This window comes from Rhinoraja longicauda, chromosome 42 (assembly GCF_053455715.1).
Source record: "Rhinoraja longicauda isolate Sanriku21f chromosome 42, sRhiLon1.1, whole genome shotgun sequence".
Lineage (NCBI taxonomy): Eukaryota > Metazoa > Chordata > Chondrichthyes > Rajiformes > Arhynchobatidae > Rhinoraja > Rhinoraja longicauda.
The window spans coordinates 10055085-10068604 of record NC_135994.1 but is presented as its reverse complement, the minus strand read 5'-3'; the positions used below and the strand labels follow the sequence as shown (position 1 = coordinate 10068604).

General features: G+C 48.5%; 1 protein-coding gene across 1 annotated transcript in view; it reads left to right on the top strand.

The window, feature by feature from the left end:
- Positions 1–13520, top strand: part of LOC144612010 (integrin alpha-7-like) — a 202780-nt gene that overhangs the window by 166795 nt on the left and 22465 nt on the right. Inside the window, exons 18-21 of the mRNA XM_078431445.1 lie at positions 3821–3898; positions 4895–4997; positions 9608–9778; positions 12438–12551. Of these exons, the coding sequence (XP_078287571.1) occupies positions 3821–3898; positions 4895–4997; positions 9608–9778; positions 12438–12551 (466 nt within the window). The remainder of the gene's footprint in view (positions 1–3820; positions 3899–4894; positions 4998–9607; positions 9779–12437; positions 12552–13520) is intronic.

The window sequence follows — 13520 nt, the reverse complement described above, 5'->3', positions numbered from 1 at the left end:
ATCCTAAAGTTTGCTGACGACACGACCATCTTGGGCCTGATCACAGACAACAATGAGACGGCCTACAGAGAGGAGGTAAAGGCACTAAACAGCTAGTGCCAGGAAAGTAACCTCTCTCTCAATGTCAGCAAAACTAAAGAGATGATGGTGGACTACAGGAGACAGTGGGGGAGTGGACACCTCCCCATCCACATCGGTGATGCTGAGGTTGAAAGGGTCAGCAGCTTTAAGTTCCTCGGTGTGCACATCACTGAGGACCTTTCCTGGACACTGCACACGGACACAATAACAAAGAAGGCCCGACAGCGGCTCTTTTTCCTGAGAAGACTGAGGAAGTTTGACATAAACGCCAACATCAAGGACCACACCCACCCAGTACAAAATACCTGTGAGTCCACATCACAGAGGATCTGACATGGACAACACACATTGCCGCACTGGTGAGTAAGGCAAGGCAGCGCCTTTACCACCTCAGACAGCTGAGGAAATTCAGAGTCTCTCTGAGGATCCTTCAGTGCTTCTACTCTGGGGCTGTAGAGAGCATCTTGTCCGGCAACATCACAGTCTGGTTTGGGAACAGCTCTGCCCAGGACAGGAAGGTTCTGCAGAGAGTAGTGCATGTAGCTGAACGCACCATGGGAACTACACTCGTCCCCCTGCAGGACCTATACATCAGGAGGTGCAGATCCAGAGCCAGCAACATTATGAGGGACCCCTACCACCCCAGCAACGGACTGTTCCAGCTGCTACGGTCAGGCAAACGCCTCCGCTGTCACGCTGTGAAAACGGAGAGGATGAGACGGAGTTTCTTCCCACAGGCCATCAGGACTGTTAACTATTATAACTCCAGGGACTAATTTAATTTACTGTATTAAAAAAAAATTTGTGTTAATTTTTTTTTTTCTATTCTGTTTTGTAGTTTAGCACAATCCTCAGGCGTTGGCACTTTCATTTCACTGCACATCTTGTATATGTATGTGACAAATATACTTGACTTGACTTGCCTTGGCAGGCTGGTGTCCTTGTTACAGTCAGGCAGACGATACAGGAGTATGGCTGTGCATACCACCAGACTTAAGAACAGTTTCTACCATCAGGCCATCAGGCTTCTGAACTCATAAACACATTTCAAATCATATATGATGATTATTTTTAATATTGTCTTTTTACCTATTTTTAATATTGTCTTTTTACCTTACTAATGTCATTTTTAATCGTATTTACCCTTGGAATATTACTGCTGAGGTGACCCGTTGTCTTGTCAAATAGATTTCATTGTACCTTTGACCCTGTGCCAACCTACATATGGCAAATAACATTTATTATTATTATGTTATAGGAAAGATATTGTCAAGCTTGAAAGGGTTCAGAAAATATTTACGAGGATGTTGCCAGGACTAGAGGGTGTGAGCTACAGGGAGAGGTTGAGCAGGCTGGGACTCTATTCCATGGAGCGCAGGAGGATGAGGGGTGATCTTATAGAGGTGTACAAAATCATGGGAGGAATAGATTGGGTAGATGCACAGAGTCTCTTGCCCAGAGTAGGGGAATCAAGGACCAGAGGACATAGGTTCAAGGTGAAGGGGAAAAGAATTAATAGGAATCCGAGGGGTATCCTTTTCACACAGAGGGTGGTGGGTGTATGGAACGAGCTGCCAGGGGAGGTAGTTGTAGCTGGGACTATCCCAGCATTTAAGAAACAGTTAGACAGGTACATGGATAGGACAGGTTTGGAGGGATATGGGCCAAATGCAGGCAGGTGGAACTAGTGAAGCTGGGACATTGGTAGACACAAAAAGCTGGAGTAACTCAGCGGGTCAGGCAGCATCTCTGGAGAGATGGAATGGGATTTCGGGATTGTTGGGCGGTGTGGGCTAGTTGGGCTGAAGGGCCTGTTTCCACACTGTATCACTCTATGACCCTATGACCTGCGTGAGTTTTCTCCAAGATCTTAGGTTTCCTCCCACACTCCAAAGATGTACACTTGGTATAAGTACAAACTGTCCCCAGTGTGTGCAGGGTAGTGTTAGTGTGCAGGGATCGTTGGTCAGTGTGGACTCGGTGGGCTGAAGGGCCTGTTTCCGTGTTGTATCTTCAAACTAAACTAACCTGGTTCCATCTGTTCACCATTCCTCCCTTATCTGCTTCCACTTATGACTTCCTTACGTATCAGAACCCAGCATCTGCAGCCATTTGTTTCCACTTCTCACCTCCCAGTGTCTGCCTATCTATCTGACCTTCTCCACCTGGCTCCTTTTCGCTCTCTTTCTACCTAGCACCCAGCAGCCACGATCTCCCAACTCCTCTCCCAGCCCCTGCCTCACCCACTCCCTCTCACCCTTTATACCCACTATACCCACCGAGTCCACGCCGACCAGCGATCCCCGCACACGAGCACTATCCTACACACACTAGGGACAATTTATAATTTACAGAAGCCAATTAACCTACAAACCTGCACGTCTTTGGCGTGTGGGAGGAAACCGGAGCACCCGGAGAAAACCCACGCAGGTCACGGGGAGAACGTACAAACTCCATACAGACAGCACCCGTAGTCAGGATGGAACCCGGGGTCTCTGGCGCTGTGAGGCAGCAACTCTACCGCTGCGCCACCGTGACGCCTCAGTGTGAGGAAAGGCTCGGCCTGCATCTACTGGCACTCAGATGAGTGTGAAGGGACTTGACCGAGACATGTTGACAGGGTGGGTGCAGAGAGGATGACTCTCCATGTGGGAGAATCAAGAAGAAGGTGCCACCGTTTAAAAATAACGGAGTCTCCCATATGAAACAGAGAGGTGGGTCGAAGGGCCTGTTTCCGCACTGTATCTCTAAACTAAAGTAAACTACAAGGGGGTGAACAGGAATGGTGGAGTCAGATCTGCCATGCATTTACTGAATAGTGAAGGATTGAACAGTGAAGGGCCCAGAGGCTTGCTCCTGCTCCAGAGCACTATGTTTGTAGTACTTTCTGTGCTGTGGGCCTCTTCCACATTTCTCCATTGTATCCAGGATCTCAAACTGAGCGGAGTAGGAAGCCGAGGCAGATTCTGTGGTCTGTGGTAAGATGTACGCCCCACTCCAACCTGATGTCCAGGAAGCTATCTGCAGAAGGGTCCCGATCCGAAAAGTCGACCCGTCACCTACCCATGTTCTCCACAGATGCTGCCGGACCTGCTGAGTTACTCCAGCACCTTGTGTCCCTTTGTGTAAACCAACATCCGCAGTTCCTTTTATTGAACGAGAGAGCCTGTTGACTGGACTGACGAGTGCTGGAGGCTGCAGTACTAGAGTTTCTCAGCAGAGGGGAGTGTTGCTCTTGATGTCTCCGCTCCCGACTTGTACAAGGTCGCCACCTGCTGCCCTTCTGTCCACTCTGCTATTCCAGCACATCTTTTAGCCACAAAGTGCTGGAGTAACTCAGCGGGTCAGGCAGCATCTGTGGAGAACATGGATAGGTGACGTTTCACAGAGTGCTGGAGTAACTCAGCGGGTCAGGCAGCATCTGTGGAGAACATGGATAGGTGACGTTTCACAGAGTGCTGGAGTAACTCAGCGGGTCAGGCAGCATCTCTGGAGAGAATGAATGGGCGACGTTTCAGGTCGAGACCCTTCTTCACCCATTCCTTCTCACCAGCGATGCTGCCTGTCCCGCTGAGTTACTACAGCATTTTGTGTCAAAACCAACACCTGCAGTTCCTCCCTACACATCCGGTATATGGCTTATTTTGAATGTTTTGGTAAAATAGGGATGAATGTAATTGTGATTGATCAAGGTTATTGCGATGAGGTTTGTGAAATGCTTCTTTGCTTCTTTTTGCAGCATTAGTGAGCAGAGTGATCTGAGCCCCATCACAGCCAGCGCTCTCCTGATGATCCTCCTGCCTCTCACCCTCTCCGGGTAGGTGTCTCGCTTCAAACAACACCTTTCTGGGAGAGGTCACATTTTGCGTCACTAAGGTGGCAGCCGTTCAAAAGGCTCCCGTCAATGTTCAGTAGGGCCATGCCACCGGCTACCTGCTGCCTTGTGGCATGGACTGGCAGCTTTGAAGGTTTTGCAGGAACTGAATTTGAGCTGACGCCCATGGTACGGGAAGCTGCCCTAGCCAGCACCGTACGGTCACTGTTAGCAGGCTATTGTTGTTTGTGGGATCCTGCCATGCTTCCTATGTTGACAGCATTTTGAATCATTGTCGCCTGGAAAGCACCCTGGGATATGCACGGCCAAATGGGACCAGTTTAAATGGGGTGTCTTGATCAGTATGGACGCATTGGGCCAAAAAGAGCCTGTTTCCACACTGTATGGCGCCATGACTCTGAAGGATGCCATAGACAAGCAACTCATCCTTTCTCATTGGATCCCAACCTCCCTTCCATCGACTCAATTTATACTTTGCACTGCCTCGGCAAGGCCAGCAGCATAATCAGGCAAAAGGTGGAAACGCACACCTCTTCCTTTAGTGCGGCACGGTGGTGCAGTGGGTAGAGCTGTTGCCTCACAATGCCAAAGACCCGGGTTCCATCCTGACCACGGGTGCTGTCTGTGTGGAGTTTACACGTTCTCCCCGTGACCGTGTGGGTTTTCTCCGGGTGCTCCGGTTTCCTCCCACATCCCAAAGACGTGTGGGTGTGTGGGTTAATCGGCCCTCTGTAAATTGCCCCCCAGTGTGCAGGGAGTGGATGAGAAGGTGGGATAACACAGAACTAGTGTGTGAACGGGGGATCGCTGGTCGGCGCGGACTCAGTGGGCCGAAGGGCCTGTTTCCGCGCCGTATCTCTACACTAAGCCTTCCTGATTAGCGGTTCTATCAGTGTTAGTGCCCGGCCTCTGGGTGGCGATGTGGAGCAGGGTGTTCGATGGATCTTGTTTCATGCCGGCTCGTTCTGCACCCCACAGATCTGTTGCACCTAATTATGTCAATTTTGGAGGTGAAATCGTGGGAGAGAGTGCCATCAAAACAGAGGATGCTGTGGGGAACATTGTGAATTACAAATTAACGGCAAGTATATAATGCTCAACGGTTCTCAATTATGCTTGTCGTTGGTTGCCATTCATTCATGAACCATCCCAGATCGCTTGTGAACTAAGGAGACAGATACATCAGCCACATTGCTAGTGGGTCTGGAGATGTACCTGGTAAAGCTGGAAGGTTCAATGAAGTATTTTGGACAATGTGGTAGTTTTATTACTGCGACTGGCTTCTTAATTCCAGATTTATTTAATTTAACTTCCTCCGCTGCTGCAGTGACTTGCAAACTCATTCCTCTTGGACAGACACAAAAAACTGGAGTGACTCAGCGAGACAGGCAGCATCTCTGGAGAGGAATGGGTGACGTTTCAGGTCAACACCCTCCTATTCATTCCACGTGGCCTTTGGATGCTAACCTAGCCACACAGCCTTCTTCCCAAATGACTATGATTGAAGTTCGGCAGGGTGCAGGAGAGGGAAGGGGGTTTGGCACATTGGAATTCACTGCTGTGGAAACGGGTTCACCTTGGACTAAGGATACATTAGTTCCACGGAGATATTTTCTATAAGGAGGGAAAGGGAAATAAATCTAACACTTTAGGTTTCTTGAATGCAGAAAATTGTTTGCGACACAATGACGTAGGTGAGCTGTTACCTCACAGCACCGGAGACCTGGGTTCGATCCTGACCTCGGATGCTGTCTGTGTGTGTGTGTGTGTGGAGCTTGTACGTTCTCCCTGTGACCACGTGGGTTTTCTCCGGGTGCTCCAGTTTCCTCCCGCGTCCCAGAGATGTGCAGGTTTGCCATGGTAACAGAAAGATTGCCCCTAATGTATAATGAGTGGATGAGAAAGTGGGATAACATAGACACAAAGTGCTGGAATAACTCGGCGGGACAGGCAGCATCTCTGGAGAGAAGGAATGGGTGACGTTTCGGGTCGAGACCCTTCTTCAGACTTTGAGAGAACTAGTGTACAGGGCATTGGTGAGGCCGAATCTGGAGTATGGTGTGCAGTTCTGGTCGCCAAATTATAGGAAGGATGTCGACAAAATGGAGAGGGTACAGAGGAGATTTACTAGAATGTTGCCTGGGTTTCAGCACTTAGGCTACAGAGAGAGGTTGAACAGGTTGGGTCTTTATTCTTTGGAGCGTAGAAGGTTGAGGGGGGACTTGATAGAGGTTTTTAAAATTTTGAGAGGGACGGACAGAGTTGACGTGGGTAGGCTTTTCCCTTTGAGAGTGGGGAAGATTCCAACAAGGGGACATAGCTTCAGAATTGAGGGACAAAAGTTTAGGGGTAACATGAGGGGTAATTTCTTTACTCAGAGGGTGGTGGCTGTATGGAATGGGCTTCCGGTGGAAGTGGTGGAGGCTGGCTCGATTTTATTATTTAAGAGTAAATTGGATAGGTATATGGATAGGAGGGGATTAGAGGGTTATGGTCTGAGTGCAGGTAGATGAGACTAGGTCAGGGAGAATGGTCGGCGTGGACTGGTAGGGCCGAACGGGCCTGTTTCCATGCTGTAGTTGTTATATGGTTATATGGTTATATGGTGTGAACAGGTGTGAACTAGATTGTTGGCTTGGGCTCGGTGGGCCGAAGGGCTTGCTTTCATGCAGTATCTCTAAACTAAAAATAAAACCTTTTCATAAAAAAGGAGCAGATATAAAAGTGACTTTAAAGAGTGTGGCGAAGATAGAGCTGTAGTGAATCTGGACATGATTCCTTTGAATGAGAGTACCCCTCGGAAGTGTGTAATCGGTGAATTTATCCCCTTAAACATTGGGATTATATATTGCGATTGTATTTGCAAGTTTTCTTTGGTGTATGTAGATGATTTTTGTTGAATGGTTTGACTGATGAATTTAACTTTCATCACTGGAAAATGATTGTGCCTCATTCCTTCAATGTTTAAATCCGTCAAACTGGATGCTGTTAAACCATTCACCACCTGGTGCTAGCCCAACATCACCTGGCCTCTCTGTTTCTGCATAACAATCAGGACGATTTGAAATGGGTGATCAATGGTCAGTGTGAAATGGGTGATCAATGGTCAGTGTGAAATGGGTGATCAATGGTCAGTGTGGATTCAGTGGGCCGTAGGGCAGTTTCCATGCTGTGTCGCAAAACTTAAACTAAACATCTGAACTGGCAGCTTTCCCGGAGTTTTCCGTTGGCTCTGCCTATATTTTAATGGATGTTGTCGCCACAACTTTCCAACGAGAAGCAAGAGAGAAGGAGGGTGTTTGCTCTGAACAAGTTTGTTTAGTTTGCTGTAGAACGGTGGGCAGTGAAGAGGATGCAGGGAGGGAGGAGGGCGTGTGGGGGGGGGGGGGAGGGCGTGTGGGGGGGGGTTTGCTTGACCTGTTTGTCAGCTGTGTTCAGTCTTGGGGAGGAGAGTCCTGGGCACGGCAAGAGAGGAGGCAGAGTCAAGAGTGTTTTATTGTCATGTGTCCCATCCCAGATAGAACAATGACATCCTTGTTTGCAGCAGCACAGCACAATGTAAACAATATAATAAAGGAGAAAAAACGTTCAGTGTGTGTATATATACATACCCATACATACCCATACCCATACATACCCATACCCATACATACCCATACCCATACATACCCATACCCATACATACCCATACCCATACATACCCATACCCATACATACCCATACCCATACATACCCATACCCATACATACCCATACCCATACATACCCATACCCATACATACCCATACTCATACATACCCATACCCATACATACCCATACCCATACATACCCATACCCATACATACCCATACCCATACATACCCATCTGAAGAAGGGTCTCGACCCGAAACGTCACCCATTCCTTCTCTCCCGAGATGCTGCCTGACCTGCTGAGTTACTCCAGCATTTTGTGAATAAATCGATTTGTACCAGCATCTGCAGTTATTTTCTTATGCCCCATATATATATATATATATCTATATACTAAAACTCTTGTTTGTTTGTTTGTTTGTTCCTGAGCCAAAACGGTACACGATAGCGCGTCAATTTTAGGCCCACCTGACTCACCGTCGTCCCTTTGGTGCTAATGGAAGAAGTTTCATTGAAATCGGTGTTATATTTTTTAAGTTATTCACATTTTAAAGTTTAAATCTATCTCCTAGGGAGGGAGGGAGGGAGGGGAGTGGAGGGAGGATAAGGGGGTTTGAAGGGGATGGAGTGGGGGGGAGGGGAAGGGGGGAGGGGGAGTGGGGGGTAGAGGGAAGTGGAGGGGATGGGGGGAGGAGGGAGGGAGGGAGGGGGGGAGAGGAGGGGGAGGGGGGTGGAGGGATGGGTGGAGGGAGGGAGGGAGCGGGGGGGGGGGGAGTAGAGGGAGGGGGAGGGGGAGTGGGGGAGGAGACGGTGCTGCACCAATGCAGGAGAGGTTTGGGCCCAACGGGTCCACTTGGTCTAGTATATATATATACATAAACATAGCACAAAAAGTAAGGAAATTTGTGTTTGGTAGATTATTTCTTTGTTGTAACAATGCTTCTTGGCAATAAATCTTATACCGTTGGAAAGCCTGTTTATTTCCCTTTTAAATGGTGCCACATTTGTAAGGAACATGCATTTGTGGGATGAGCAGCAGAGCTGAGTATATGGGTTGCGCCCATGAAAAATCTGCCAAATCTTCTCTGCCAATGCCAAACAGCTTATTCTGCTGTTGCTATTGACTCTTGTTTTGAGCTTCTGGTACCCCCAGGTGCTGACAAGAATGGGATGCCATCCCACAACAGTGTGTGACCAGGCTGGTGACCAGCATGAGGAGGACGAGGTGCCAGGCTGTTATGGCTGTGTATGGTTCTTCCACACGCTACTGTGGCTCCTGTTTATTAAATGAATAAATTGTTAAATTGCCAATATGTCTTGTTTCTTCAGACTTCAATCATCCAATCCACCAAACAACACCGAACAAGAGTCAATGGCAGAATAAGCTGTTTGGCATTGGCAGAGAAGATTTGGCAGATTTTTCATGAGCGCAACCCACATACTCAGCTCTGCTGCTCATCCCACAAATGCATGTTCCTTACAAATGTGGCACCATTTAAAAGGGAAATAAACAGGCTTTCCAACGGTATAAGATTTATTGCCAAGAAGCATTGTTACAACAAAGAAATAATCTACCAAACACAAATGTCCTTACTTTTTGTGCTATGTTTATATATATACACACACACATGCACACATACGTACACATAAAAACAAACAGACAATAATAATGCAATAATAACAATAATAGTCTGTGTAGTTCAGATCGTGGTCTACGAGCAAGGTTGTCAAGGTATACAGCTACAGAGATGGACGGAGAAAAGGCAGATGCAGTTTGATACGGCCAAGTGTGAAGGGCACTTTGGAAGGTCAAATGTAAGGGGAACAACCCGATGGCATGAATATTGGACCTTGTCATTCCAAGAAAAATATACAATTAATGGTGTGACCCTTAACAGCATTGGTGTGCAGAGGGATCTCGGGGTCCAAATCCATAACTCCGTGAAAGCGCAGCACAATAGATAGAGGGGTGGAGAAGACATGTGGTGTGCTTGCTTTCATAGGCAAACCATAATGCAGACAACAAACAATAATAGTCGCTCCTCCTTCTCAACCCATCAGGTGGCGAACACGGGCAAAGCTCTGAAAACCTTGAGCTCGGCGTTCCTGAATATCCGCTGGCCTCATGAGATCAGCAACGGCAAATGGCTGCTGTACCCAATGAAGATAGAGGTTGAGGATGATGAGACTGTACAGTGCTCTCCGCTTCACGCTATCAACCCTCTGAACCTGGTAAGCTTCTCTGCCTGCTCTTTGAGCGTTGGGAAAAGAGGGATCATGGATAGGTGACGTTTCGGATCAGGACCCTTCTTCAGAGTATACAAGTTTAGTCTAACGTAACTAATGGGATTGCCAATGGCTGTCATTCTCGATAATGCAGTTGACCATCTTTGATCGGACTTTGCTGGCTTTACCTTGCACTAAACGTCATTCCCTTATCATGAATCGATACACTGTCAATGGCTCGATTGTAATCATGTATTGTCTTTCCGCTGACTGGTTAGCACCAAACAGAAGCTTTTCACTGTACCTCGGTACACGTGACAATAAACTCAACTCAACTGAAATGTGTTAGAAAATGAAACTGGACAGGCAGTGGAAGTGTTGGAAACACAAGGAACTGCAGATGCTGGAATCTTGAGCGGAAAACAAAGTCCTGGAGGAACCCAGCGGGTCAGGCAGCATCTACAGTTCCTCCATTCCCTCCACAGATGCTGCCTGACCCGCTGAGTTCCTGCAACACTTTTTGCTCAGTGCTTCAGGGTGCCAGTTCACTGCGCCACGCAAATCAGCACGCCTCAAAAGGTCACAAAATGCTGGAGTAACTCAGCGGGTCAGGCAGCATCTGTGGAAAACAGGACCCTTCCTCAAACTTCTGTTGGATCCTGTGGAAGGAATGGTCATAGACATAGACAGAAAACAGAAAATAGGTGCAGGAGGAGGCCATTCAGCCCTTCGAGCCAGCACTGCCATTCATTGTGATCATGGCTGATCATCTGCAATCAGTAACCTGTGCCTGCCTTCTCCCCATACCCCTTGATTCCACTCGCCCCTCAAGCTCGATCTAACTCTCCACTTGGCCTCCACTTTCTTCTGTGGCAGAGAATTCCACAAATTCACAACTCTCTGGGTGAAAAAGTGCCTTCTCACCTCAGTTTTGAGTGAGTGAGTGAGTGAGCATCTGCCCACTCACGGTTGAGGTTATCCACTTTGGCGGCAAAAACAAGGAGGTAGATTATTATCTCAATGGTGTCAGGTTAGGTAAGGGGGAGGTGCAGCGAGACCTGGGTGTCCTTGTACACCAGTCACTGAAAGTTGGCATGCAGTTACAGCAGGCAGTGAAGAAAGCTAATGGCATGTTGGCCTTCATAACAAGAGGATTTTAGTATAGGAGTAAAGAGGTTCTTCTGCAGTTGTATAGGGCCCTGGTAAGACCACATCTAGAGTATTGTGTATAGTTTTGGTCTCCTAATTTGAGGAAGGACATCCTTGTAATTGAGGGAGTGCAGCGTAGATTCACGAGATTGATCCCTGGGATGGCGGGACTGTCATATGAGTAAAGATTGAAAAGACTAGGTTTGTATTCACTGGAGTTTAGAAGGATGAGTGGGGATCTTATAGAAACATATAAAATTATAAAAGGACTGGACAAGCTAGATGCAGGAAAAATGTTCCCAATGTTGGGCGAGTCCAGAACCAGGGGCCACAGTCTCAGAATAAAGGGGAGGCCATTTTTCACCCAGAGAGTTGTGAATTTGTGGAATTCTCTGCCACAGAGGGCAGCGGAGGCCAATTCACTGGATGGATTTAAGAGAGAGTTAGATAGAGCTCTAGGGGCTAGTGGAATCAAGGGATATGGGGAGAAGGCAGGCACGGGGTACTGATTGTAGATGATCAGCCATGATCACAATGAATGGCAGTACTGGCTCGAAGGGCCGAGTGGCCTCCTCCTGCACCTATTGCCTATTGTCTATGTTTCTATGTTTTAAATGGCCTCCCCGTGGTCAGATGATGTTTCAATGGTACTTTATTGTCACATGTAATAACTACAGTAAAATTATTTTTTTGCATACGATTCAGTAACAATCCTAATCTCAGCACAATCATTAGGCACAATTATAGAAAGTGTAAGAGTGTAAGATAGTAGACCACACTGAGTCTGTACACACAAGCTCTCTCCGACAGGAATTCTCTCTCACTGCTCCCTCTCTGTGATTCCTGCTGTTCTCTTACTGAAGAAGTCTTGTCTGAGGAGGGGTCCAGACCTGAAACGTCACCTATCCATGTTCTCCAGAGATGCTGCCTGACCCGCTGAGTTACTCCAGCACTCTGTGAAACGTCACCTATCCATGTTCTCCAGAGATGCTGCCTGACCCGCTTAGTTACTCCAGCACTCTGTGAAACGTCACCTATCCATGTTCTCCACAGATGCTGCCTGACCCGCTGAGTTACTCCAGCACTCTGTGAAACGTCACCTATCCACGTTCTCCACAGATGCTGCCTGACCCGCTGAGTTACTCCAGCACTCTGTGAAACGTCACCTATCCATGTTCTCCACAGATGCTGCCTGACCCGTTGAGTTACTCCAGCACTCTGTGAAACGTCACCTATCCATGTTCTCCACAGATGCTGCCTGACCCGCTGAGTTACTCCAGCACTCTGTGAAACGTCACCTATCCATGTTCTCCACAGATGCTGCCTGACCCGCTGAGTTACTCCAGCACTTTGTTTCTCTTTGTATAAACCAGCATCTGTGGTTCTTTGTTTCCACAATTCACCGCCAATGGTTTTATTACCTTGCTGTGGAAATGGACCAACACCTTTCTCAGTGGATGGTGGAATGAAGCTCTCTCAGAGAATGTTATCAGTGATCTTTCTTTCTTCCTGGCAGACATTTAGCAACAGAAGCCAAGCGGCTCCCCTTGCCGAGCAGCTGCACGGAGAACATGGAGGCCAGCGACAGATAGTGACTCACCAAACAGGAGCGAAGAAGAGCCAAACCCTGGTAACTGGCCAAACTGCCACACGTTCACAAGATTATAAGTTCATAAGTGATAGGAGCACTTAGGCCATTTGGCCCATCAAGTCCACTCCGCCATTCAATCATGGCTGATCTATCTCTCCCTCCTAACCCCATTCTCCTGCCTTCTCCCCATAACCCCTGACACCCGCACTGATCAACAATCTGTCTATCTCCTCCTTAAATATATCCACTGACGCGGCTTCCACAGCCGTCTGTGTCAATTTGAATCAATCAATCAAGTTAATGTTTTTATTTGTCACATACACATAAATGTGCAGTGAAATGAAAGATTGCCCACAGTCCAACAATAAGAGCAATAAAAATAAGCAATAACACACACAATCATAACAAACACAAACATCCATCACAGTGAGTCTCCTCCAGTCCCCTCCTCACTGTGATGGAAGGCCACAATGTCCTTTCTCTTCCCCTGCCATCTTCTATCGCGGTCAGGCTGTTGAATTTGCCACGTTCCAGGCGGCGCCGGACGGTGGAAGGTCCGCAGCGGGTCGAACCAAGCCCCGCGACTCGGGGCGGGCTAAGACGCCACCGCTGCCGCTGCCACTGCACGTCGGGGGGGTCGTGGCTCCCAACATTGAAGCCCCCGCCGGGTAGGGAAAATCCCGCGGCCTATTTCAGGCCGCGCCGGACGGTGAAAGGTCCGCGGTGGGCCGACCCAAGCCCCGCGATTCGGGGCGGGCGAAGACGCTGCCGTTGCCGGAGCTCCCATTGTCGGCCCCCACCCAGGGGCTGCGAGCTTCCGACGTCCATGCGGCCGGAGCCTCCACAGGCGAGTCCCAGGTGGAGCTCCAGGGGTTTGGCCGATGGTAGGCCGCAGCGGGAACAGAGACACCACCCAGAAACAAAAGGTCGCGTCTCCGTTCGGAAGAGACAATTATACATTTACAGTTCCCGCCACCCCCAGCCCCCTCCCCCCCCCCCCCCCCCCCA